Genomic DNA, 23766 nt, shown 5'->3' on the forward strand with positions numbered 1-23766 from the left:
TTTTTTGTGGGTTAAGCACTCCATTAGAGTGTATATGTTTTCCAACTTTCTCCGTTGTGTACTGGTCTGCCATGCTCAGTATTACTCTCTCTCACCCATGTACTTCTTCCCCGCTTCCTTCTGTGTTATGCTCACCCTCTTGTGCTTCTCCCCCAAATTGCTTTCTCGCTTGTGAACTTCACCACCAACAGCTTTGCATTCCTTTCTCTAGTCAGTGTGCTTCTCCCTTGCTCTCAATATTCCTGTCTCTTTCCCAGTTTTGTTTCCACCACCTACGCCGTGTGTTGCTTCGCACCCTAATTGCTTCCCTGCCCATAAGCTCCATCCGATTTGCTTCCTCCTGCCTGCGCTTCAAAAAAAGAACTTGTAAAGAAGTCCAAAGGTAGATTATGGGTTGAATAAGTATTTATTATAGTAAAGGATCCCATCCACAGGATAAGCAGTCACCAGTAGTCAGGTCCAAGATCAACTGTCTAGATACTCTAAACATCACAGATACAGAATCTGTACAGAGCATTCCAATGCATGTGGCAACCTGGCAACAGGCTGCATGACCAGGATGCCACACATCTCCCTCCTTATAACAGATAAGAATAAACAGAAAATATTATCTTACAAAGTCATTAAAACGAGTAGGTATACGTGTAACTCTTGAAGATTTCCTCGCAATGACAGGACCAACCACAGCCCGATGAGATGAAGCAGCTGTTGAAGGTTTCCTTGTGATGAGAGGACCAACCACGGGGTGATGAGATGATATACCTGTAGGTGAAGAACTTGACACAGGAGATTTGGAATCGTCAACAAAGTCTTTCCTGATCACTACAACCCTGTTCAAGTTCCAAATGCGATGATCAGTTGTTTTGACAGCATTGCCTAAAACCTTGATGACTTGAATAGGCTTCAAAAATGAAGCAGATAGCATCTTGTTCTTTTTACAAGGATTTTTTATGAGAACCCAATCACCCACATGCACCACCGTGTGTTTCACAGAATTTCTCAAATCATGAATCCTTTTCCTATCTTGTAGTTTTCTCTCCTGAGCTGCTTTCCACTCCTCATTATCAGTTGAGCCTTTCAGATGTAAATCATTAACCCAAGGCGGGATAACCAAGGTGTTGGGACACCTACATCTGAAAAGCTCAAAGGGTGTTTTTCCCGTAGTGGCATGTGGTGATAACCTGTAAAGCTTAACCTTTTCAAAAACATCTGATTTCCAATCTGAACCTGCAGATTTAGACATTCTAATTGTCTCCTTGAGCACACGGTTAAATCTCTCCACGGTGCCGTTCGTCTCTGGGTGGTACAGAGAAGATTTTTTATGTTTAACACCATGTTTAGACAAGAATAACTCCATCTCCCTAGAGACAAGTTGACTTCCATTGTCCGTCAAAATTATGCTGGGAATACCCTCCCTAGCAAAAAGTTTCTCCAAAAAGAGTATCACATGCTTGGATTCTATGCCACGAGTGATGGCAATTTCTGGCCACCTAGAAAAGAAATCTACTAAAACTAGAACATACCATTCAGACCCTGCAGAGTATATAGGCCCAAGGATGTCCAACCCAACTTCTTCCCAAGGGTTGTTTGGAAGTGTTCTAATAATCATGGGCTGGGTTTTGGGTTTCGCTACCTTCTCACTCAAAGCACACTCCATGCAATCCCTAACTTTTCTCTCGATTTCCAAATCCATGCTGGGCCACCAGTACGACATCCTTAGATTCTCCTTTGTCTTTGAAATGCCCATATGCCCACTATGAGCCAGTGAAATCAGTTCACTCCTAATAGAAGCCGGAGGGACCAACCTAGTACCTCTTACAAGTAAACCGTCATGTTCAGATAATTGATCCTTAACATGCCAAAATTTTTCCAATATGTCACCATCTTTTGGCTTAACCTTCCATCCAACCTTGATCAATTTCAAAATTTCCACAAGAGCCAAATCTTCCTGTAAAGCCTCCAACCATTTGCACTTATCAATGACACCCTCACCAACTGAACAAACCATTTCATCTTCACCTTCCAAATCATCCTCCAGATCCAAATCTTCCTGAGAGACAAGACGAGATAAGGCATCAGCTACTTTATTTTCAACACCTGGTAGATATTTAACCTCAAAGTTATAATCCTGTAAACCTACAACCCATCTTGTGATTCTACTGGAAACACCATCTATCCCTTTAGTTTTTAAGATTTCACATAACGGTTTGTGATCAGTCCTCACCTCAAAAGTACTTCCCCACAAAAAGTTTTTCAATTTCTTTACGGCCCAAAAGACCGCTAGCGCTTCACGCTCTACCACAGAATATCTTAGCTCTGGACCCCTTAAACTTCTTGACAAAAACAAAATGACTACCTCGCTCCCTTCAATCTTCTGTGTTAAGACAGCCCCTAATCCTTTTAGACTTGCATCTGTTATTAGAACGGATTTCCTCTCGGGGTCAAAACTATTCAACTTTGGGGCATTGTTCAATTTTCCTTTAAGCGCAATGAATTCTTTTTCACATTCATCACTCCATACAAAGTCAGATCCTTTTTTCAATAACGATCTCATGCTAACACACAGTGAAGCAAAACCACATATAAACTTATTATAGTACTCCGCCATACCTAGAAAGCTAATCAATTCCTCTTTGTTTTTAGGGGAAGACATCTTCATCATAGTATTAATCAGACCAGCTTTCGGTGAAATACCACCCTCTGAAATTGTGTGCCCCAGATAATCTATGGAGTCTTTCTTGAATTTGCACTTTTCCAATTTTACTGTTAGACCAGCTTCACACAAACGTTGCAAAACACCAATCAGTCTCAGATCGTGCTCCTTATCACAACTTCCAAAGATCAGGATATCATCCTGATACACTCTCACACCTTCCAAACCCTTCAAAACACCCTCCAAAGCTCTTTGAAAAACGGAGGCAGCTGATACCAACCCAAATGGAAGCCTCACAAAGCGAAAAGTACCAAATGGTGTTACAAATGCAGTTAGATCTTTGGAGTCTTCATCGAGTCTTATCTGGTGGTAGGCGGATCTCAAATCCACCGTGCTAAAGACCTTCGCTCCTTTTAATAACATTAACATGTCTGCAATTTTAGGCAAAGGGTAGTGATCTACCACTACATTTTTGTTCAACTCCCTAAGGTCTATGCATAAACGAAGAGAGCCATCCGATTTCTTGGCGGCTACAATGGGAGCGACCCATTGGGTAGCTTCAACTTCTTCTATGATGCCCTCCTTAACCAATTTCTCTAACTCCATTTTAACTTGATCCCTAACAGTAATGGGAACACTACGTACTTTGCAACAAACAGGTATAGCATCTTTCTTCAACTTAATGTGATGATCATAGTTCTTCAAGCAACCCAACTTTTCAGTAAAGACAGTCGGAAAATTCTTTTTTAAGTCATCTGAAAAGGACTCATCACAATTCTGGTTTATGTTGATTGAATCAGTGTTAATAAAGGGAAAATCCTTTAAGATGATGGGAGGAGAGGAATTTGGATCTAACATTACTCCTAAATCTTTTTGAACAAACCAACTCAAAATGTTGTCTCCCTTTTGTGAAATATAAATTTTTGAGTTGGCAAGTCTTTCTTTATAATTGATGTTTCCCAGGAAGTATCCTAAAATTTCTATAGGTTTTCTACCATATGCAAGTGGTTTTATATCTGGGCGAAACATCTTAATTTTACCTTGTAAATATTTGAGATAAAATTCTTTTGCAACAATGGTGATTTTGGCACCTGAATCAAACAATACTTTAACAGGATGACCATCGACTAAAATCTCATCAATGGGACAATTCTTTGGTTGTGGACCGAAAACTACTTGAACCAAAACTTGGCCACAATCAACATTATCATCATAATCATTTGTATCATCAAAATCATAATAAATCTCATTAACTTTGCCTTTGTACTCCCTCCCTTTGCAAACAATAGTAAAATGTCCCTTTCTTTTGCACTTGCCACAGGTAGCTTTCCATCCAGGGCATTGTCTATCATTTGCAAAATGTCCCATTTTGCCACATCTAAAACATTTTACTTGCATGAAATCAAATTTCTTATCTGGTTTAGCATTGAGAGTTTTGCTAGTGATTAAATCTCTCGTAGTACTTCTCTGGCCAGCATTTTCTCTAGTTGTATTCGGAGTCTTGACAAGATTAACAGTACTACTGTTCTTGTTTTCACCATTTTTCTTTATGACTTCTACACATTTAATAGAATGCTCTATCCTTTTTGCTATGGTAATCACATCATCTAAATCAGGTTCATCCTTTTGCCATAATTCCTCTCTAACACGTTCAATGCTACAACCTAGCATGAACTGATCTCTTATTCTTTCATCAGTAGAGGCAGCAAACTTGCAAGATGACGCTAATTTCCTTAGCGCAGTTATGTAATTCTCTATGCTTTCCTCCTCAAGTTGTAATCTGCGACCAAAATGATACCTCTCTAGGATAGTAGAAACTTTCGGAAGGTAATGTTTGTCTAGCATAGCTATGCAAATTTCATATTCATTGAGATTTCTATCTTGTATCTCTGGGAGGTGATCGAATACTTCCTGGCCCTCTGTGCCTAAACAGTGTAATAACAAAGCTGTTTTCCTTTCTGCACTTAAGTTGGCCCCACAAACCTTTGCATATCTTTCAAATACCTTACACCACTTTTTCCACCTTATTGGAGGATCTCCTGGATTTTGTAAAAAGAAGGGTGGAGCCGTGACATTCTGCATTATGGTACAGAAACAATGGTACAGAGAATATACAAGAAAAGGAATGTAAGCAGATTAAACTGACATAAAGAAATGTTTTCTTAGAGCAAAACAATGAATTGCTATAGCAATTTTAAACCTGAAAATAAAATGTAGGATTAAGAATATATTTGAGAGTTATAAACAAACAAAAAGAAATGTCTCACTTCCTTTTCCTCTTTTTCCTTTAAAAAAAAAATTAATCACAGTCTCAGTGTCTAATAAAATATCCAGTTCAATACCTGCAAATTCTCCTGAAGGAACAACAGTTGAAACGCTTGAAAAACGCTTGAAAACGAGCTAGATCACAAAAATGACGAATCTGCTGTTTCTTAAAATAAGGAAAGATTGTTTACGATGAATCCGTATCTTGGAAGACGAAGCTGCTGTGTTATGGCAACCACGTCGCTCCTTGTTGGTGAACGTGAAGCTGCCGTGTTGTTATGGCAACCACGTCATGACGCTCCTTGTTGACGAACGTGTTATTAATGACGTTCCTTCTTGCTGCGGCAGAGCGAGCGAACGCTGCGCTCGAGAAGAAAATGCGGTGAGTGCTTTAAAAGATGCAGCTGCCGGGCGGCTGCCGATGCTGCCGATGCTGGGCTGAGGCTGTTTATTTAAAAACAGGTTGACGCTGGCAGATTAAAGTGCGCTAGAAAATGCGCTGCGCTCACAATGTGCTGGCAGAGAAACACCATTTACATGACGCTGGCAGGTTGAAGTGCGCTAGAAAATGCGCTGCGCTCACAATGTGCTTGTAGAGAAATATTATTATCTACAATGTCAGGTGTGATGACAGAAGCGCTTCAAACAATCACAGCAAAGCAGGGAAAACAGCGCTTCCTTCCAAGATAAAAGTCTTCAATCAGCGCTGTGGAGACTGCCAGACAACACTCAAACACTGTCAAAAATTTGTGAAAAGAAGCCAGAAGTTTCTCAAAGTATACAAACAGCACAAGGCAGCTTTTTCTATGAAAGTATGTCCAAGAAATTGGAGATAATATAGGTTAAAAAAAAAAAGTACCTTTTTAAAGTTTCAAAATGAGGTTAAGGAGAAATCTTTATATCCTTGTTGAGATCCTTTCTTCAATTCTTCAGAAATCCCATCCCGTCGCCAATGTAAAGAAGTCCAAAGGTAGATTATGGGTTGAATAAGTATTTATTATAGTAAAGGATCCCATCCACAGGATAAGCAGTCACCAGTAGTCAGGTCCAAGATCAACTGTCTAGATACTCTAAACATCACAGATACAGAATCTGTACAGAGCATTCCAATGCATGTGGCAACCTGGCAACAGGCTGCATGACCAGGATGCCACAGAACTCTTTTTTGATTTTTTTTTTTTCATTACAGATCCAGCTTTTATCTGTAAATATAACATTCCTACATCATGTTCTAGGCGCATGCATGTGTATTGTGCGCATGCAAAATGAGGCGGGCGGGCGCATTGTAGCAGTTTTTTTATTTTTTAATAAAGCCATGCTGCCCTGCATTAGGCATCGCGTCACTAAAACGCATTGGCAAAGTCAATAGGTCTCAAAGTCGAGACTTATTGGCCTTGCCAATGCTATCTGTGTCAAGGAGAGATTGACTCACGGACCTCTGTCGTGTAAAGTTCCATCATTATGTGAGACTCAGAACCGTGCACTGGCAATGTGAATGTTGTGTGCCTGTAAAGTTGAAACTGTGAAACATGTATAGTAGGAAGATTCTGTGTGTCTGTTTACAGAAGCTGGTGGGATTCAGTTTGGATACCCCTGGTTTACCATGGCACAAATGGATGGTGAGAATAGCCTCCTCAGACAGTTGAAGAGCATTGTCTTTATTCCTGTGCCTGGAGTGTGGAGACACTAAAGTGAGTCAGAGGGGGACAGGACTACCTTTAGAAATTCCACGAAGAGTTGTTAGCAAGGGCCTTCTAACTAGTTCTTCCTGAACTCTGCCCTTTGGTCAATTGGGATGAATGGTGGAATGCAGTATCTTTTGCGCAAGATGAGGCAGTCTCTAGGCCTGGTCTGCCCTTTTGTCTGTCCCAGATTACTGCTTCAGAGAGACTGATGACAGCCGGAAAATGTACACTTAATTATGCCCATGTTGTGGGTGCACCTACTCCAGTAATACCTGCTGTGAGAAGCATCACTTTAAACAGGCTGTGGAGGAAACTGCTTCATGTACCTGTGCAATTGTCCCTGGTCAGGGCTGTAACTTCCACCGGCCCAGCCAGGGCTGCATCTACTGTGCTAATTGCTTTGGCTTGATGGGGATTGCAACTGCCGTTAGGCCTCTCACAGCTGCATTTGTTGTGCTCCTTGTGTGAACCTGATCTGGGCTGTAAGTACCAACATAGATCCAGGCGGGGGCACAACCCACCTGCAGCAGCTGGGATAGCTGCACAGCAGTACTAAACTACGCAGGCATGTAAATCAAAACGCGGCCCACGCTTGGCCTACCTGGCGGCCTTGGACTAGCTTTGCTCGCCGTGGCCTCTGTCTACATGACTATTGACGGGCTGCCAAATCCGCTCGGAAGGAATGAAGAAAAGAATGTAGACTGAAAATAATGACAACTTTGTGAACTGAGACCACTTTTGACTTAACAACTGCACCTGTGCCTGATTCATGCTTTTACTTGACTACTGTAGGCGGGACCACCATAAGAGTGGTCGCGCTGGAGGGGCTTGCAAGGAAAATCAGCTACTGTTGTACAACAGGAGTAATGATACCCAGGGTCATGACCCTGTGTAATAAATTGCATTGTGTGGCAGTTAGTAGTTTTATGCGATTAAAAGGACTTTGTTTTTGAAAGGACAAGCATTATCTGGATGTCTGTTGGTTGATTGTTGAGACCAAGATAGGAGGGCGAGGATAGCTCCCCAGACAATGGAAGTGTATTGTTTGCATTCCTATGGTCGAGAGTGGAAACCCAGGCACTGAGATGAAGAGGATCAAGAACAGTCTACCTTTAGAAATCCTACGAAGAGTCTGATAGCAAGGGTCTGTTGGGTAGTTAATCTGAGCATAGCCATTTGGTAGGTGGTAGGAGTGAAAGAAGGAATGCAGTATCTGTGGTTTATGGTGAGGCAGGTTCTAATCCAAGCCTGCACTTTAATCTGCCCCAAGATTACTGCATTTGAGCAGCTGAAGACAATCCTGTGCAAAAAACTCACACTTGATTGTACCCATTTTATGGATGTTCCTGCTTGGAGACAGACCCAGCGCTCCCTTTTGTGAGCAGCATAACTTTACACAAAGAGCAGCCTGAGAAGAACCCTTATAGGGGATCACCCCCAAACCAGTTTTAAAGGTTGAGACACTTGATGCACTTTAAAAAAAAGTGTATAAAAGTGGATCTAAAACTTACTACGTTGTTCCAGCCATGCGTTCTTCTTGACCAAGAAAGGGAGCCCTTCACTGAGTACTTGAAGATCTGCTGTAGCCAAGGCTGATATCTGCCTGACATTCAATCTTCCATATGTACAGTCAACCTAGAAGCCTCTTTGCCTGCTGAGAGAGGGAGGTAGTGGTGTACCTGGCCCTACAGGAAGAGACATTGTCCAGGAAGGAGAATCACAGCTCGTTCTGGGGTGGAGACCATCTGGGAGGAGGCTTTCTAATATGAGAGCATTTCCGGAGTGACCCGTGCTGAGAATGGTGCTTTGCTCTCTCTGTGCAGTGTTTGAGAAACGGCCACTAAGGCTGTGCCAGAGCTTGTCATCTTGGGTGTGCCTGCAGCCTTCCACGAAGTATTGACTGGTGCTGTCGGCACCAGTTATAAAAATCAAAGCACCACCAAAGCGGTAAGCCTCATACTGGCCTGATGGCTGAACTGCACTGACCCTTTAAGAGCTACTCTGCCTGAAATCCACAGATACCGCTAGATGAAGGGCCAGTTCGCAGTTGGTCCGGCGCTGATACAGGTCGGACAATCCACACTTTAACCGCACAGGCAGGACCTCTGCCCAATAGTGACAGGTAATCGCAGCGCCTGGGTGTGAAAGCTACTGAGACACATGCTGTTGGAGCTACTGTGCTCGCTTGAGACTGGTACAAAAGCAATCCTAAGTCTTTGAACTTGGCTAGTTACTGAATTTATGAAAACAGTGAGCAGTCTGCACCTGAGCATTGTCTATTCCTAGTATTGTGCGGATGATAATAACGGGGTGGTGATGTAGGCAGGAGGGAAGATGGATACCACAGAAGGGAGTACCTCGTGATTTTCAGCACAGCCTGCGTCAGCCCGGATAGAGCATATATTGAAATGTGCAAGGTTTAGATTTTCTCTAAGATTGAAAGTGCTTCATTCTCCTGAAGGATCAGCACTGGGCTGGGCTTTGGCTTATTGTGTCTGTTTGACATAGTTCTGAGCTCTTGCCCTCCATCCTTCTCGCCTCACTATCTTCAGAGTCAAGTGTGGAGCATATTGTGATAGGCCCAACTTAAAGGACCATAGTAAGATATGCCCTAGGACTCCACTGGCCAACTACCGTACCCACCACAATTGGGCCCACTAGCCTCTCTCTGCTCTGGGCCCCAGTTGATAAGGGTCAATGACCATAAACCTATGGGGAAAAAGACTGCATTATTGGAAGACAACACTGTTGTATGACAGCAAACCAAAACCATGACTTTGTGCTTCTAAGTGTAGGCTGTATTATACATTCAAACTCAAACTTGTGTGCATGGCTAGGCAATGTTCTCTTTGTTTACAAAATGTTATGTAGTCCACTTAGCTATTTTGCCACTTAAACATCTAAGAAAACTCCTCATGTGGTGATAGGGAAATGATTCAATATCATTAGTTTGTAAATGATATGTTCTTAGGATGCTACCTTTGCCTTCTTTGTTTCATTTTTGATACAAAACATGTTGTCTTTGATGGATATTTTGAGGAAAAAAGTCCTACTTACTGATTAAAGCTGCTATTAACCGTGTGTGCTTGTGTGAGTTTATTGATTTTTGGGGTGAATTCCCTACTTTCACACTCGTTTTTCAAGCCGTCCTCCTGAGTTTCAAGTTTTGTAATCCTCCTAGTATAATGCCTCTACATGGGGTATTTACAGTAAGCCTATTTTCTAGTTTACATCTCCAGCAACTTCCACTACTATGCAGGGCAGTCTTATATAATTCACGAGGAGTCTAATGCCAAGTATGTTTAATTAAGCCCACTCTTAATTTTGACTCTTCAGCTGTGGCATTTTTCACATACTTATGAATGACCCAGACTTGCCACATAATTCATCTACTACAGAACTTCAAAATGTATTTCAAATAAAAAAACACACTAGGTGTCATGTAATGGCAGATACTTTGGCAGGTCCAGTTGTTGGTTACTGTGTTCAGAAGTTAATCTTTTCTTAGTGAAGTGATAACCAGGTCTGGTGGCTTAGTGGACTAATGTGTCCACTATGAGGGCCTGTGTTCGACCTCCTGGTTACAGGTTTAAATCCCGGTAAGTCGACTCAGCCATTCATCCTTCTGAGGTCGATTAACATGAGTACTTTTGGGTTGGGTAACAATAAACATCTGTTATTTTGCACCAAGATTCCCTTGGGTGAACTTGCTCTTTACTTTTTGTCATGTTATTTTATATCTAGTCCCAGACAGTAGTAATGTGTATTAAACTAGCAAAATAGCAAAGCAATCCTGCTACAGTCTCTACCACCGAATGCCACACAGTTTTTTAAATTATTGCGGCATAAATTAGTCAACCGTGCTACATGAGTTCGTCCTCCATTGTTGTATTATTCACTGGCCCTATGTATAATTTTGAATTATGCGAATTTCAGTATGTTCTCTCTATTCTCCGCTTGAATACTCTCTAAAGGTTGGGGCAGTTTCCATTTTGTAAAAGTATGCTAGAGCCTGCCTGATACTGTTTCTCAGAGCTAATTAAACAGATTGATAAAGCAAATCTATTGTGCCACAACCCCTCGACCGTTTTCCCATTTATAGTTCATGAGCTGCTGCATTTCGTGAAATTGTGAAAAACTATTAGCTTTTCTGTTAGATTCATCTCCAGTGTTCAAATGTTTTGGATTAAACATACTTTTCATTGTGTGAGAACTGAGCATTTTACCATCTTGTTCAACTTTTTTTTCATAGTAGTTCCGTCTTTACTATTCCGACCAATGCAAAGGATTACGTCTAATTTGCAGTTTCACATCAGAGCTCCATTTTTAAACCTTTTAGAGACCTGTAATGTCCATTGACCTAATTTGATGGTTAGCATTCAAGATCGTCTTTATTTTTAAGAGGAGGACCCCCCCCCCTGAATTGAAGACTTTATCTCAATCCCAATGTAGACTTGCATACACTGAAATTGAAGCTTAATGTTGAAATAAAGAAAAAGTGTATATTGGTCAGAATTGCTGACTATGGGCTGCCATTGTCAGTACTTTTAAAGAGTAGAATCATCTTCACACCATAGATGTCCTCAGATGCGGGCATTTGTGTGGATCACGAGAAATATCAAATATCTAAAACCATCAAATTTAGGTGGGTCAGTATGACTGAAAGGTAAAATGTACCAGTTCATAATGCTATTAAATTGAACTACTACATTATTATAGCAGCTGAGTGCGATTGGTTTGGATATTTCTGTTATATAGATTTTTCCTTCACACTGCAGTTGTCAAAGTATGAAATTGTGGCAGTATGTCAGAACCCCATGACCATCCTTTATAAATATTGAAAGAGATTCAGCCAATCAGTATTAAAATAGTATTCAGCAGTTCCTTTCTGACCCCAGATCGCCTTCGAATATTTTTATAAATTGTTTTAATTCCTATTTTAGATGTTTATAGTTTTTAATCACTTTCTTTCAGGAGATAAACCTCATAAGTGCAAAGTTTGCAGTAAATGTTTCAGCCGTAAAGACAAATTAAAGATGCACATGAGATGTCACACTGGAGAAAAACCTTACAAATGTCAGAGCTGTGACTACTCGGCTGCAGACAGCAGCAGTCTCAACAAGCACCTACGGATTCACTCGAACGAGCGCCCTTTTAAATGCCAGATTTGTCCATATGCCAGTCGCAACTCCAGCCAGCTTACTGTACACCTGCGGTCCCATACTGGTAAGTGCATTGGAAAGTTGCAGTTAGATAATGTTCTTCTACTTGTTGTACAGAATATTGACTCCATATACCCTTGCCCAAGATTAACTTTATTTTTTGCCGTTGCCTGTATGCAAAAATGGAATATATCTTTTGAACATGATCTGCTCTCCTATATTTTATCCAACACATGTTTAGATATTCAGAGACGCTCAAAACTCATTAAACGTAATCAAGCCTGTGGATTCCAACCACATGGAACGTCATTGCCACCAGTTTTAAATAGACACACTTAAAATCAAGTTTTAAATAAAGGATGCAGCAAATAGAACAGGCTTCGATTTGTGACACTAGTTTCATACGTTTTTTGCACATGTCCGTGTTCGCAATTTTATCTAAATTGCTAGGAAGAATTACACATCTAAATATCAAAAAACGAAAACAAATGCGGTAGGCTTGTACATGTTACCAAATAAGCATGTTTAAGGCAGCAGAAAATGGAGGTAGAATGGATATATGCATTACAATGAATGCCATCTTCACTATTGAATGGTGTCTATTCTCTGGTATGTTTCGAATGTCAGAATGTGTGCCAATCAAGGATACTTCATCCAATTTTCAAAAATTGAAGGTTTTTGGGAATGAAGGGACGTGTGGCCTCGTGCTGTGCTCTGTACCTAGTTACCATCTACCTCTACCAGGGCCGGCCTTCGCCGGGGGCATGGAGCTGTGTACATTAAAGTTATGCCAACAGCTGCGCCCTTCTCATCTTGCTCCAGCCTTGTCTCTTCCTGTTCACTTCTGTCTGATTTGCCAGTTTAAAGTGGTTTTAGTCCTTTATTATCATATGGCTGGTGATGTTTTAACACCTCTTTAACCCCCTTCCTTCACCCTCTGACCCCTGCTGGTACACCTCAACAAAACCATCATCTGCGTGAGGCAGCTAAGCTGTTGGTGATTTAGGTGAGCTGGGGGAGGTCCAGGGATTTTTGTGTTGAGGGGCCAGTCCCTGTTCATCCAGGTACCGACTAGTGAACACAAAAGGGACCCCTGCTACCTCTTTAATGTACTAACATCAGCGAGGGCGCTAAATGTCTTTCCGCCAATGTCCAGGACGTTATCTTATCTGACCTCTACATGGTATCCTTCCTGCTTTGTAGCTGACAAAGACCTGGCTGCTCATGTTGCACTCTGCCGATAGCCTTGGGAGAGAAACTTGGAGTGAGCGTGTGCCTGTGTTTGTGTGTGCCTGTGTTTGTGTGTGTGTGTGTGTGTGTGTGTGCCTGCCTGCCTGTGTGTGTGTGTGTGCCTGTGTGTGTGGGCCCGTGGCGTGTATCTGTCAGTCCGAGTACTAAATAAATTTAAACACAATTTGAACAGTGGTAATCTGACTAGGTTTCTTAAACAAAGAAAATAAGTAATTTACTTTTATCCTAGCTATGAGGAAAGAAAAACTGATGCGTGTGTGTATTACAATGTAAGCACATTTGATCAAGACATCTTACCTGTCGGACTCACAGGTTTCTCCGTGAGGAACCCTGGTCACTATACTCTAGAACTAGGCACAAGACGATATTCATTTCTATATATATTTAGTCACTTCCCATGCCTCATCTGAGTTCTAGAAAGTATTTGTAGTATAATTTTATTTATCATCATAACAAAAGACCTGATACAAATGAATACATAGAATACAAATTACGAATGATGGCATTTTCATTTAAATTGAAAAACCTAATTGGTTTTAGATCCAGAATCTGTAGTTCCACACTAACTAGTCTCTATCCTAGTTATTAATAAGATGCTATTGATATATAAGTGTTTTTAACCGCATCGCTGCTGCGGCGATTTTTGCGCTGTACGGCTTTTTTCATTTTACCGCGTTACATGACTAGCTCAGCTCGTCATCAGCACACGCCACCCGTGGCTGATGACGAGCTGAGCTCGTCATCAGCAGCGAAGGGGTTAAGTAACAACCTAAGGCAGCAAGCAACAGAGCCACCAATACACAATCTCTTTGCATGCATTGGTAACCACAAGTATGAGTTTCTTAGGGTTGTCATTCCAGGCCCTTCGTATGCTTCTCATTGCCCCAGGCCCTTGGCTTTGATGCTTCAAATGAGTCAAAACGGTTCTCTAAAGAAACATGTTGTGCTCTTGTTCTCTTTTGGCATCAGTGCATAAGCATATATAGCATTCTATTCAACTTTCTTTCAACCGTCAGCTCTTTGATTAAAAAGAGACATGTTTTTTTAAAGGAGTAAAAATCCACACCCCAGGCTCAAACTAATACCTATGGAAAAATGGTTGGCTCACATCTCCTCAGATGTAGATGTCATCAAATTAGATGAAAGTATGACATTTTACCTCTCTTGAAGGGGAGGGTCCTCCATTGCAACTATTAGGAATCATCTTTCTGATGGAACACAGATGAACCTAAAAAGGCAATAGCTCTTCACAGAAACCTGCCTTTTTGGAGCAGAATGGGAGGACCTTGTAAATGGAATTTTCAAGGAAAGCAAACCTAATTTTCCCTTCAGGAAAGAACCAAAAAGATTTCATTTTGTAGCTGGCCTCCTTTTAGTAAATCGTATAGCGAACGCCACCCTTCTCAGGCTCTCAGATTTTGTGGCAGGGGACGAGAAAATCTAAGATTAAAGAAACCACATGAATCTCCAAGTCTGAAGAATTTAACAGTTTCATCAAACCATGAAGGCATCTATTTCAGACTAGAGGAGGTTTAGAATCATAGTCTGCTTACTCTACAGCGCCTGCAGAACAAGAAGGCCATCATGCCTATTTCTAGGCATTAGAGAGGTCAAGAAGTGAGCTCAGTTGTTTTCCTAGTGTAAGAGCTTTGATGGATTTCGACTTGTGGTAGACCTGAAGAATGTGAAGTGTGTTGTTTATCGACCATTCAAGAAGGAGACTCTTCAGCCTATAACTCCCTTGGTGGGTGGGACTCCAAAGCAATGGAGTCACATTCGCCTAGCATAGGCTATTCACATTCTATATGCCCAGCTACTCTCAAAACATGTTCAATTCATGGTGGAGTGTTGCAAGAGTTTCCTCTTTGTCCTGTGACATTTATATATGTTTCTGTAGCTTGGGGTTTATATGGGAGGAGGCGAAGAAGTTAGATATAGAGTCTTGAGAAATTCTAGAGCCCGATTACTTGAAAATCTTGCCTCTTTCTTGACGTGTTTCCTGTCCTTAAACTCCATCTTTGGGTCCTTCTTTGGTTCTAAGAGTCGTCTCGACCATCCCTTTATACCTTTTGCCTTGGTGGACCTAACGACCCTCACTATGAAAGTGTTTTTTGTGGATATGAAACCTCTGGCACATATATTGGTGGGCTTTGGTGCTCTTAAGTGTAAAGAACTCTTGTGGCTTTTCCTATACAAAGTTGTTCTTTGTCCTTTGTCCTTCTTTCCTGCTTAAAATATCTTCTTTGTTTCACTTGTCTGAGGCAGTGTTTCCTATGTTTTGCCTTCCTGCTGAGAGCAAGTAATGCCTTGATAATTTCCTAGATGCAATTGCACTTCTGATCTACCTAGAATTATCCGAACCCTTCCGGAAATATGAAAAACTTTTCATATATATGTATCGAGACAGGGCTTTTTGCCTCTGTTAGCAAGTAAATCAGCTCTGCCACTCTCATAACATGCTTTTTTTTGCAGATAGTCCACTCCCTTTTGCCATACAGGGTAATTCCACTAGAAGTATTGCAGCCTCCTGGGCAGAAGTTAAAGGTCTCCCCAGGGCTTTAAGTGGGATGAAAAAACTGAGGTGCCTCGCGAAAGGGCGTGGCTGATGTACTTAAGGGAGTGGCTTAAAAACACTTAATCTAAAAATCTGTGCTTAGCATAGTGTGCCGCCCGACTTGTATTTTGCTGTTTCTGTCATTGCATCCAGCTATGATACAACAAGTAATATCATACCTACAACAAGTCAGGACTAATTGCTTTGTCATTGGTTGTTAGTTGCATTAGATAAATAAGCAGCAACTATAGCTTGTATATATTGAAAAAGCTGGTGACACCATGACAAAGTTGCTGCTTCTGAGTTTCGAGAAGAGAGATCCAGAGAGATAATTACTCTCTTTAAAGGATTTCTGTTCCCCTACAACACTCACCTGGCATGACCTCATGCCGTAACTTCTCCACTAGTGAGAAGTGTGAGCATGCGCACATCGATGTGCCTGCTGTCACTGCAGTCCGTAAAAAAACGGACCGCCTGTGCCAGGGCACAAAACAAAGCCCTATAGAGACCCGTTTCGAGGCCCCTTTTAAAAAACTGTCGGTGCTCCGCATCGTTGAGACCCAGCTCACTTAAAGCCCTGGTCTTTCCATTTCAGAGCTGATTTTTGGGCTTCTCTGCATACATTCATGCAACCCATCAGGGTTGTTGCTGTCACGTTTAATCAGGGCACGATTCTGGGTACACACAGGTGGACGGCGTCCACCCACTTTTTTCACAGGGTGGGCTCTGTCCACCCTGCCAAGAAGTTGGACCCCACTAATAAAGATGCTGAATTCGTCCCGGTGTAATTTCCAAAAAACGGGACACTTTCAGAAGCGCCTGCACGTTGTTATCTGCTTTCGATCGGCAACAACGTGCAGGCGGGACGGGGCTCTCTCATTTCTAACTCCTGCTGGCCCTTAACAAAGGCAGAGACTGAGAGGTCATCAGGCCTCCTTTTGTTCGAGTCTCCTGGCTGGCAGCAGTCAGGAGCCTCACACCTACAGTCAAATGAAGAAGAGAGGAAACACATGCTCACATCTTGTTAGCACTTCAGACATAGTTAAGAGAGGGAACTTTTCACTTTGATCAGTCCCTGTTTGTGAGATATGCATGCACTGTAAGAACGTCAGATGTGTTGATCTTTCCCAGTATTTGCAAAAAATAAATAGCATTTATATAGTGCTTACTACCCCTGAGGAGGCGTTGTAATAATGTTAAATATCACTATTTTTTCTTATAAAGCACTATGGCTAGAGGAAGCTTTACGCTGACAAAACGCAACTTTGTTGTATGTGTAGCGTACAAAAGTGAGAATCTTCTGCCTAAATCAGGAGTATTTGCAAGTATACCCAAAATGTGTTCAAATGTATTCATGATACACCTGCTAAACAAGTATGTGAGTGCTTAAGATCTGATGTCACTTCCTGTGATGCCACGCCCTGTGATGCCACGCCCTGTGATGCCACGCCCTGTGATGTCACGCCCTGTGATGTCACGCAGTGTGATGTCAAGCGCTGTGATGCCACTTGCTTACTGATTAACTAGGTTAGTCCCCCCACTTATTTTTTAGGTTTCGCTGGGGGGCGGAGCCGTTAGGCTCCTCCTCCAGAGAAATCTATTGAGTACAGTAAGCTCTCTGGAACACGCCCCCCCGTCCCATTGGCTAGCTCCATAAATGGAGCCTAGCCATTGGACGAGGGGCCTGTCCATCAATGCCGGACCAGACACGGGGGCGTTCCCGAGATTCTTTGGCTTTTGCCGACGTCACGCGACGCCGGGAACGCCCCCGAATCCATCGACACGTGTTTGGTGCAGACTGAAGGTTTGTGAGCCTTCCCCGAGCAGAGCGCACTAAAATAACCTGTGTGCAGCTTCACCACCGCAACCCGGGATCAGTAAACCCCCGACGAAGGGCCCCGTACCTTGCCGGTACCAACGCGACCGAAAACGAGCCCGCTGCTCTCCGATTGGACGGGAGAGCCGAGCCCCCTCACCAAACGCCGCGACGGGATTGGCCCGTGCGGCGCAGCGTCACCACTGTTGCCGTGTGGTGATTGGATTCCGGGGTTTGCAGTAATTTGGTACCCCCGAGTGCTTCGTTGCACTTTATTCTTAATTGACGGGTGCCACCCCGATTATGGCGCCCTTTGCGAGTGCCCACCTCGCTTCACTGTTTACTTTTGGTCTCGAGGGTGTCCACCCCTCTTAAATGCCCGAGAATCACCGCCGCGGCCCGAGCGCCGCAAAACAGGAAGCCAGGCACTACGGTGCCTGACGCGGGGCGGGACTTCCGCATTTGGAGGGAAGTCCCGCCTGCCGCCGCGCACCGATTGGCTGCTCGCTGCCGCCGGGAAAAAGAAACAAACAGCGCGAGCCATTGACGGCCCGGTCCCGAGATGGGGAACAGGTAGCGGGCCGGGAGCATTGTGAAGGCGGGGCTCTCATGTGCTGAGAGAGCCCCGCAAAGCGCTACCGCCACACAGGAGAAAGGACCGGAGTCCCCCACGAACCGCCCGGTAAGTGAAGGAGGGCTGGTGGGGGCTCCGTGACTGTGCAAGGCAGTGGCGTCACTAGGGGGGTGCGGGGGGTGCGGACCGCACTGGGTGACACCATCCCAAAGGGGTGACACCATCAGTGCGCTTTAAAAAGTGTGTTGCAGCTGGCGGCACACATCGGTTCTTGCACGGGCTGCTCCTGTAGGCTTGGGAGTCCTCCTAGCAACTCAGGCTCATCCTCCGAGAGTGGCAGGTAGTGCTGCTACACTGTATCTTTTTTTTATTCCTGCGGGGCGCGCAGCGGGGCTCTGAGTCACTAGATAGCCTGAGAGGCGCCATAGCCCGGCCCACCGTTCAGTGTAGCGTCGCATAAGGACGTCACGTCCTGCTTCCAAAAAGTGCAGAAGGGAGGTATTACATGTTGTGAGAACTCCCTCTGCTGCGGACTGGCCCATCTCTCGAGTGTTACTCACTTGTTTGTGGGCGACGGGGGGAATCATGGTGTTGCTCGGCCCCACAGCACCCTGCTGTTCGCACCAGACTGACCTGCCCTGCTGGGCCGCCCGCGATGTAGGGGAGGCAGGCTCAGGAGCTAAATGATCACTCAGACCGCCGGCAGCTCGGGCCAGCCAACACGAGGCAACATGATGCTGGCCTGGTGTGATCGCAGGTAAGGGCTCAGCTCATTAACATTGAAATCAATTCAGGTTAGTTAAAAAGTTGAAACGAAAGCTTACACTAGGCTAGTGGTTTTGAAAATATACAGGCAGGCCTGGCTGTGAATTAATGTGTGCCTCAGTCTCCTGAGGAGTGCCCTGAAAATAAATGCCCGGTCCTGTAGTCGACTGCGGCGGCGGGTCGAGTCAGCTGAGTCATACTCATGTTTTTGTTAACTTTATTAATTTGATCAATTGCATTGCGGTTGAGAAAGGATCCATGTTTGGGGCCTATTACATTCTGGTTTGGGAGGCTCGAGTCCGCCGGTCTTGGGCCCCACATGGGACAGAGAGCGGACTGGAGTCGAAACTAATGCTCCGCATAATGCTAATTGATTGCCAGAACCAAGGGGCATGGGGGTGGGGTGGTGGGGGGGAGTCGGTGTAAGCTGGCAGAGGCACGATGAGTTGTTAATTGTTTTTCTTTCGGCTGCCTGGCAAAACAGGTGTTTTTCCTGCCTCAGCTTGTGCCCCAGCCCTGGCCTCCGGAATTGTTACTTTTTCCTGGCAACACTGGTACGAAGTTTTCACCACACAAGCATAATTTCTCTTTCACCACCCAGGAACATGGTTTGAATTATATTCTGCATCTATATATTGTTAAAGGAATCAAAGTAGCAGCTAGTCCATTTACAGTGACAGATTTACATATCCGATCTTAAAAAGATCTTTATTTTCAAAAAAAGGAATTGTTTTCTCTTTTGAAAGGGACCAGTACTTAGGTGACCACAATGTGTCATAAATCTAAACATTGTTTATTTGTGCAAAACCAGTATAATATAATGTCCAACTTTTTTTAGGTCTTCGTTTTACACCTTTGTGAATGTGCAATTTGTATTTTCTCATTTATTTGCACTGTTGCATGTTAAGAGGAAAACACCTCCGGGTTTTGCGCTGGCACTTCCCAGCATTCTTTTTTTTACCCTATTGCCCTAGCAACCAATAATGCCTGAGACTGAGTGATGGTGTAACCAACCTAGTTGCACTTGCTATGCTATTATTTTGTGTTTTTTTTAGGCTAGCGCAGGTCATGAATGAGCAGATCAATTATATCATCTTCTTAACAACTGCTGTGCCTGACTGCTCTCTGATAATGAGAACTATAGTCACACAGTCTGTGTCTTGTTAGTGCCCTTTGCTGGTGTTTTACAGAAGTTTTAAGATGATCTTAGAGTTTATCGATGTTCAAATGGGGATAATTTCTGATATTTATATGTTTTCCTTGTCTTCATTGTTAGATTTTGCTCGCAAGAAAATGTCACTCATAGTCCTCGTAATGTCACTCACTCTGAAATTATGACAATGTCACACATAGCTATCTGAAACCTTGGCAGCTATGACCATGGTCCGTGCGGGAAACGGCCATTTCAACGACGCCTTTACAACGAAATCGTTAACCACGCATGCAGTACAACGCATGCGTGGTTAACACGAAAGCCTTTACCACGCATACCTGTACTACGAGGTTTGTAGTAAAGGTATATCTGGTAAAGGTAAAAAAAAAGGGGGGGGGGGCTTGGGGGGAGGGTCTGCCCCCCCCAAAAAGAAACTCACCTGGAGTCACGTCGGGTATCAGCGTCGTTTAAGAGAAAACGAAAATAAACTTCCGCTTTCTCTTAACGACTATGACGTCACCACGCTAGTAATTGTGGAAAATGTTATGCGTGGTGAACGAATTCCGTTGTAACGCATGCGTGGTAAAGGCATTCGTTGCAACGGAATTCGTTGTAAGGTCATATATTCGGTCCGTGCCAACAATAATCTTGGCCGGCGGCCGGGTAAGGTTTGACAGACAGTAATATTATTTTGCATTTTGGTTTCACGGAGTCTGTGACACCAAAATGCAAAATAATATTTCTGTCTGTTGAACCTTACCCGGCCGCCGGACAAAATTATTGTCCTAATTAGCATCCGGGCGTCAATGACGTTCGAAACGTCACTCACGTCGTGACGTGGACCCGGACCTGACGTTTTAAAAATCCAAATGCTACAAGTAACAGCGCGGGCTGCTAATGCTCTCCAGAAGCCCGGCCTCCTTGCTCATCGTGCCAGGCAACGAGGGCTCCTGTTTCCTGTCCTTGGCAGTCGGAGCACAGAGCAGCATATTAAGCTGGGAGGCGGAATGCTGAAGCAGAGGCAGCGCTGCCCATGCCTGTCTGCAGTGACGGATGGCTTTCTCCGAGTCCTGCCTGCCTCTCTTAACGCTCCAGGGTGAGACATTCAGAGGGCCCCTCTCCCAACCCTTCCTCCAGTAGCGATCCTCGAGCCCCAAAAAGTTTATTTATTATTTTTTGTATAGCGCGGACTTTACCCGAAGGCGTCAGAGCGCTTCACAATAGGAACTCTGTACCATGATGATTAGAAAATAACAAGTGAACAAATTACAAAAGCAAACGTTAAGTTGCAAAAGTGACAATTGTGAGCAAACAAAATACATGAGGTTGGTAGCAAACGGTGCAATACAGGAGGAAAAAGTGACATGTGTACAGGTTACAAGAGAAAACAGTACAATTAGAGGTATAATACTGCATAATCTGGCAGACACTAAAGCACAAGAACAAACGTTACGTAGGCAATGGTGGCACTTGTGCAATTATCTTTTGCAAACAAAATGTGAGAGGTAGCAAACAGTGTGCTACAAGAGAAAAGTGCCGTGCTAAACACTCCAAGGCCTCAAAAATCTTACCCGACCCAACACCAAGAAAGGGGAGGATGGATTCCGCCCCTGAGATTCTTGCGATGCGGGCAAGAGGAATCATTTCAGGAAAACCAAAGGAAAAAGAAGTCCCTGCAGGCTGAACTCTAGCTAACCGACCCAGGGAAGTGAACCAGGGTTTTGCAGCGCCAGGTGCACGCTTGTCTTCCTCTGCAGCTGGTAAGTGGCACCCCAATTCTTCCCTTCGCTGTGTTTGAAAGTATGCCCTTTGAGGATTACAACCTGTGCTCCTTGTGTCTGAGCGTGCAATATACCCAGTAATCTGCTTTGGTCTGTAGTTGCGCTATTGTGTGCAAGTGTAACGTACTGCCCACTGGCTATGAGTTGCACATGGGTGTCATGTTTCCATAAGTTACTGTGCGCATCTTTCTGAGTCTGTGCAGATGTAACATGCTATGCCCGGAAACAGTGTGGCCCTGAACGGGCATGTAGGGTTCTTGTGCTGCCAGTAAACCTGTGTCTAACTGGGCATGGGTAGACTGGTGCCATGCGTAGTGTGTGTGTCCTGTACTGTCCAGGACATGTGTGTAGCTGCACATGACACGCGGGTGCCATGTGCATTTTAGTCCCTTTGTAAAGCTGTGTAAGGGTATCTGGGGGGCATCATGGATTCATGATGTAAGTCATGAGGGGGTGACACCATGAGTTACCCGCACTGGGTGACACCAACCCTAGTGACGCCACTGGTGCAAGGCTCTGGGGGCAGTTCCTATTTGTTCGCCGAGCGGCCCCAGTTGGCAGAGGGCCGCTCCAACGCGTCGGGTGGCATCTTCTTTTCGAGCCAGGAGGCTCAAGGGGCATTGGCGGCATCTCGAGTCCCCCGAGAGGGACTCCAGCGAAAGGGGGCATTTCTGTGCATTTCGAGTCCCCAGGAGGGGGACTCCAACCCGAGCCAGAGAGGCTCTTCCTGCCATTGGTCTTCCTGAGTCCCCAGGAGGGGGGACTCCACCGTGCCCACATTTGTTTATTGAGTCCTGAGAGGCTCACAGTATGACATCACTATCCCACGGGTAGAAGATAGCTAGTGGCCTGTCCAACACGACCGAAAACGAGCCCAGTTTTATGTCTTTAGTAACAGAGAATGATCTTTATTTTGTATGTGCAGTAGCTGAGTGGTGTGCAGTTGAACAGCTGTTTAAAATCTCATGCCTACACTTCAGTTCAGTGGGGAGTGAATGATGTCACCTAAGATGGGAGAACGCGGCGGCTTGTGATTGTGGCTATCACTCCGTCATGTGATGGATCATTGGGTAGATATTAGGTACGCGTGAGAAGGAAAATAACATTGCAAAGTGTTGAAACACACGTTAGTCACGTGACTAGAGAAAGAAGAGCATCCCGGGCCCACTGGTGTTTGGGAGCCGTTCCCTCCACGCGGCTTCTTGAGCTCTCTCTTCTCCCCATCAGGCATCAATTATAGAGGTGGTCCCTCTCTCCCAGGGTTTGGTGTGGAGACAACTGGTAACCTAGTTCTTCATTGTTATGCGACTTTCAGGGTCTGGCTGACGAGCAGCGTTTCACTGTTGAATGGCTTCTCTCAGTTGGCCAGTGCGCTGGTCAGGGTAGATCACTGCAGCTCAGCCAAGTAGATATAACTCCGAGGGCAGATAGATTCTAAGTTAACCAGACAAAACTACCTTTTATATGCCAAATTTAAGTAATGTCATAAAAATGTCAAAATCGTGAACATACCTATGGCTAGAAACCAGATAATTGCTATGCAAAATACCTTAGCTGTGCAAACAGTACATGTGCATATTGTTTTAATCGCAAGCATAGGTAATGTAAGTAATATATAGCAGTTTTGGACAGATTTTAAATCAATGTCATGAGAATTTGGGAATCATGAATAATACCTGTGGCTTAATATCAGCTAATTACTGTGCAAATTAATTTACGTGTGCACAACAGTGCATACGGACTGGGAATTATATAGCAGATAGTTCTCAAATCATGGGCTCAGAGAGCGGCTAATGAAAACATTTTAAAGATCTATCCAAGTGGATTAAACCTGCCATATAAAACGTTAAAATTCACTGTTTTGGTGATTTTAATTGGAGCAGTGATCAGTATTATTAATGTCCTTAAATTATACTTGTAGCAGGCTTAAGTATTTGCCAAATTTCACCAAGTCACACGGCTCCACTGTGTTAAAAACCAGGATTGTTGCCTCTTTGCAGGTTCATATTCCCTGTTGGAGTGGCTAGGGAGTGCAGAGTGACTAGGGAGTGCAGAGTGACTAGGGAGTGCAGAGTGACTAGGGAGTGCTAGGGAGTGTAGAGTGCTA

The 23766-nt window shown here is 43.9% G+C and overlaps 1 protein-coding gene across 1 annotated transcript in view; it reads left to right on the plus strand.

The window, feature by feature from the left end:
* ZFP64 (ZFP64 zinc finger protein) overlaps positions 1–23766 on the plus strand; it is a 56483-nt gene that overhangs the window by 24016 nt on the left and 8701 nt on the right. The window contains exon 5 of the mRNA XM_086932448.1: positions 11578–11829. Within this exon, the coding sequence (XP_086788574.1) occupies positions 11578–11829 (252 nt within the window). The remainder of the gene's footprint in view (positions 1–11577; positions 11830–23766) is intronic.

Source organism: Lissotriton vulgaris, chromosome 7, assembly GCF_964263255.1.
Source record: "Lissotriton vulgaris chromosome 7, aLisVul1.2, whole genome shotgun sequence".
Taxonomy (NCBI): Eukaryota; Metazoa; Chordata; class Amphibia; order Caudata; family Salamandridae; genus Lissotriton; species Lissotriton vulgaris.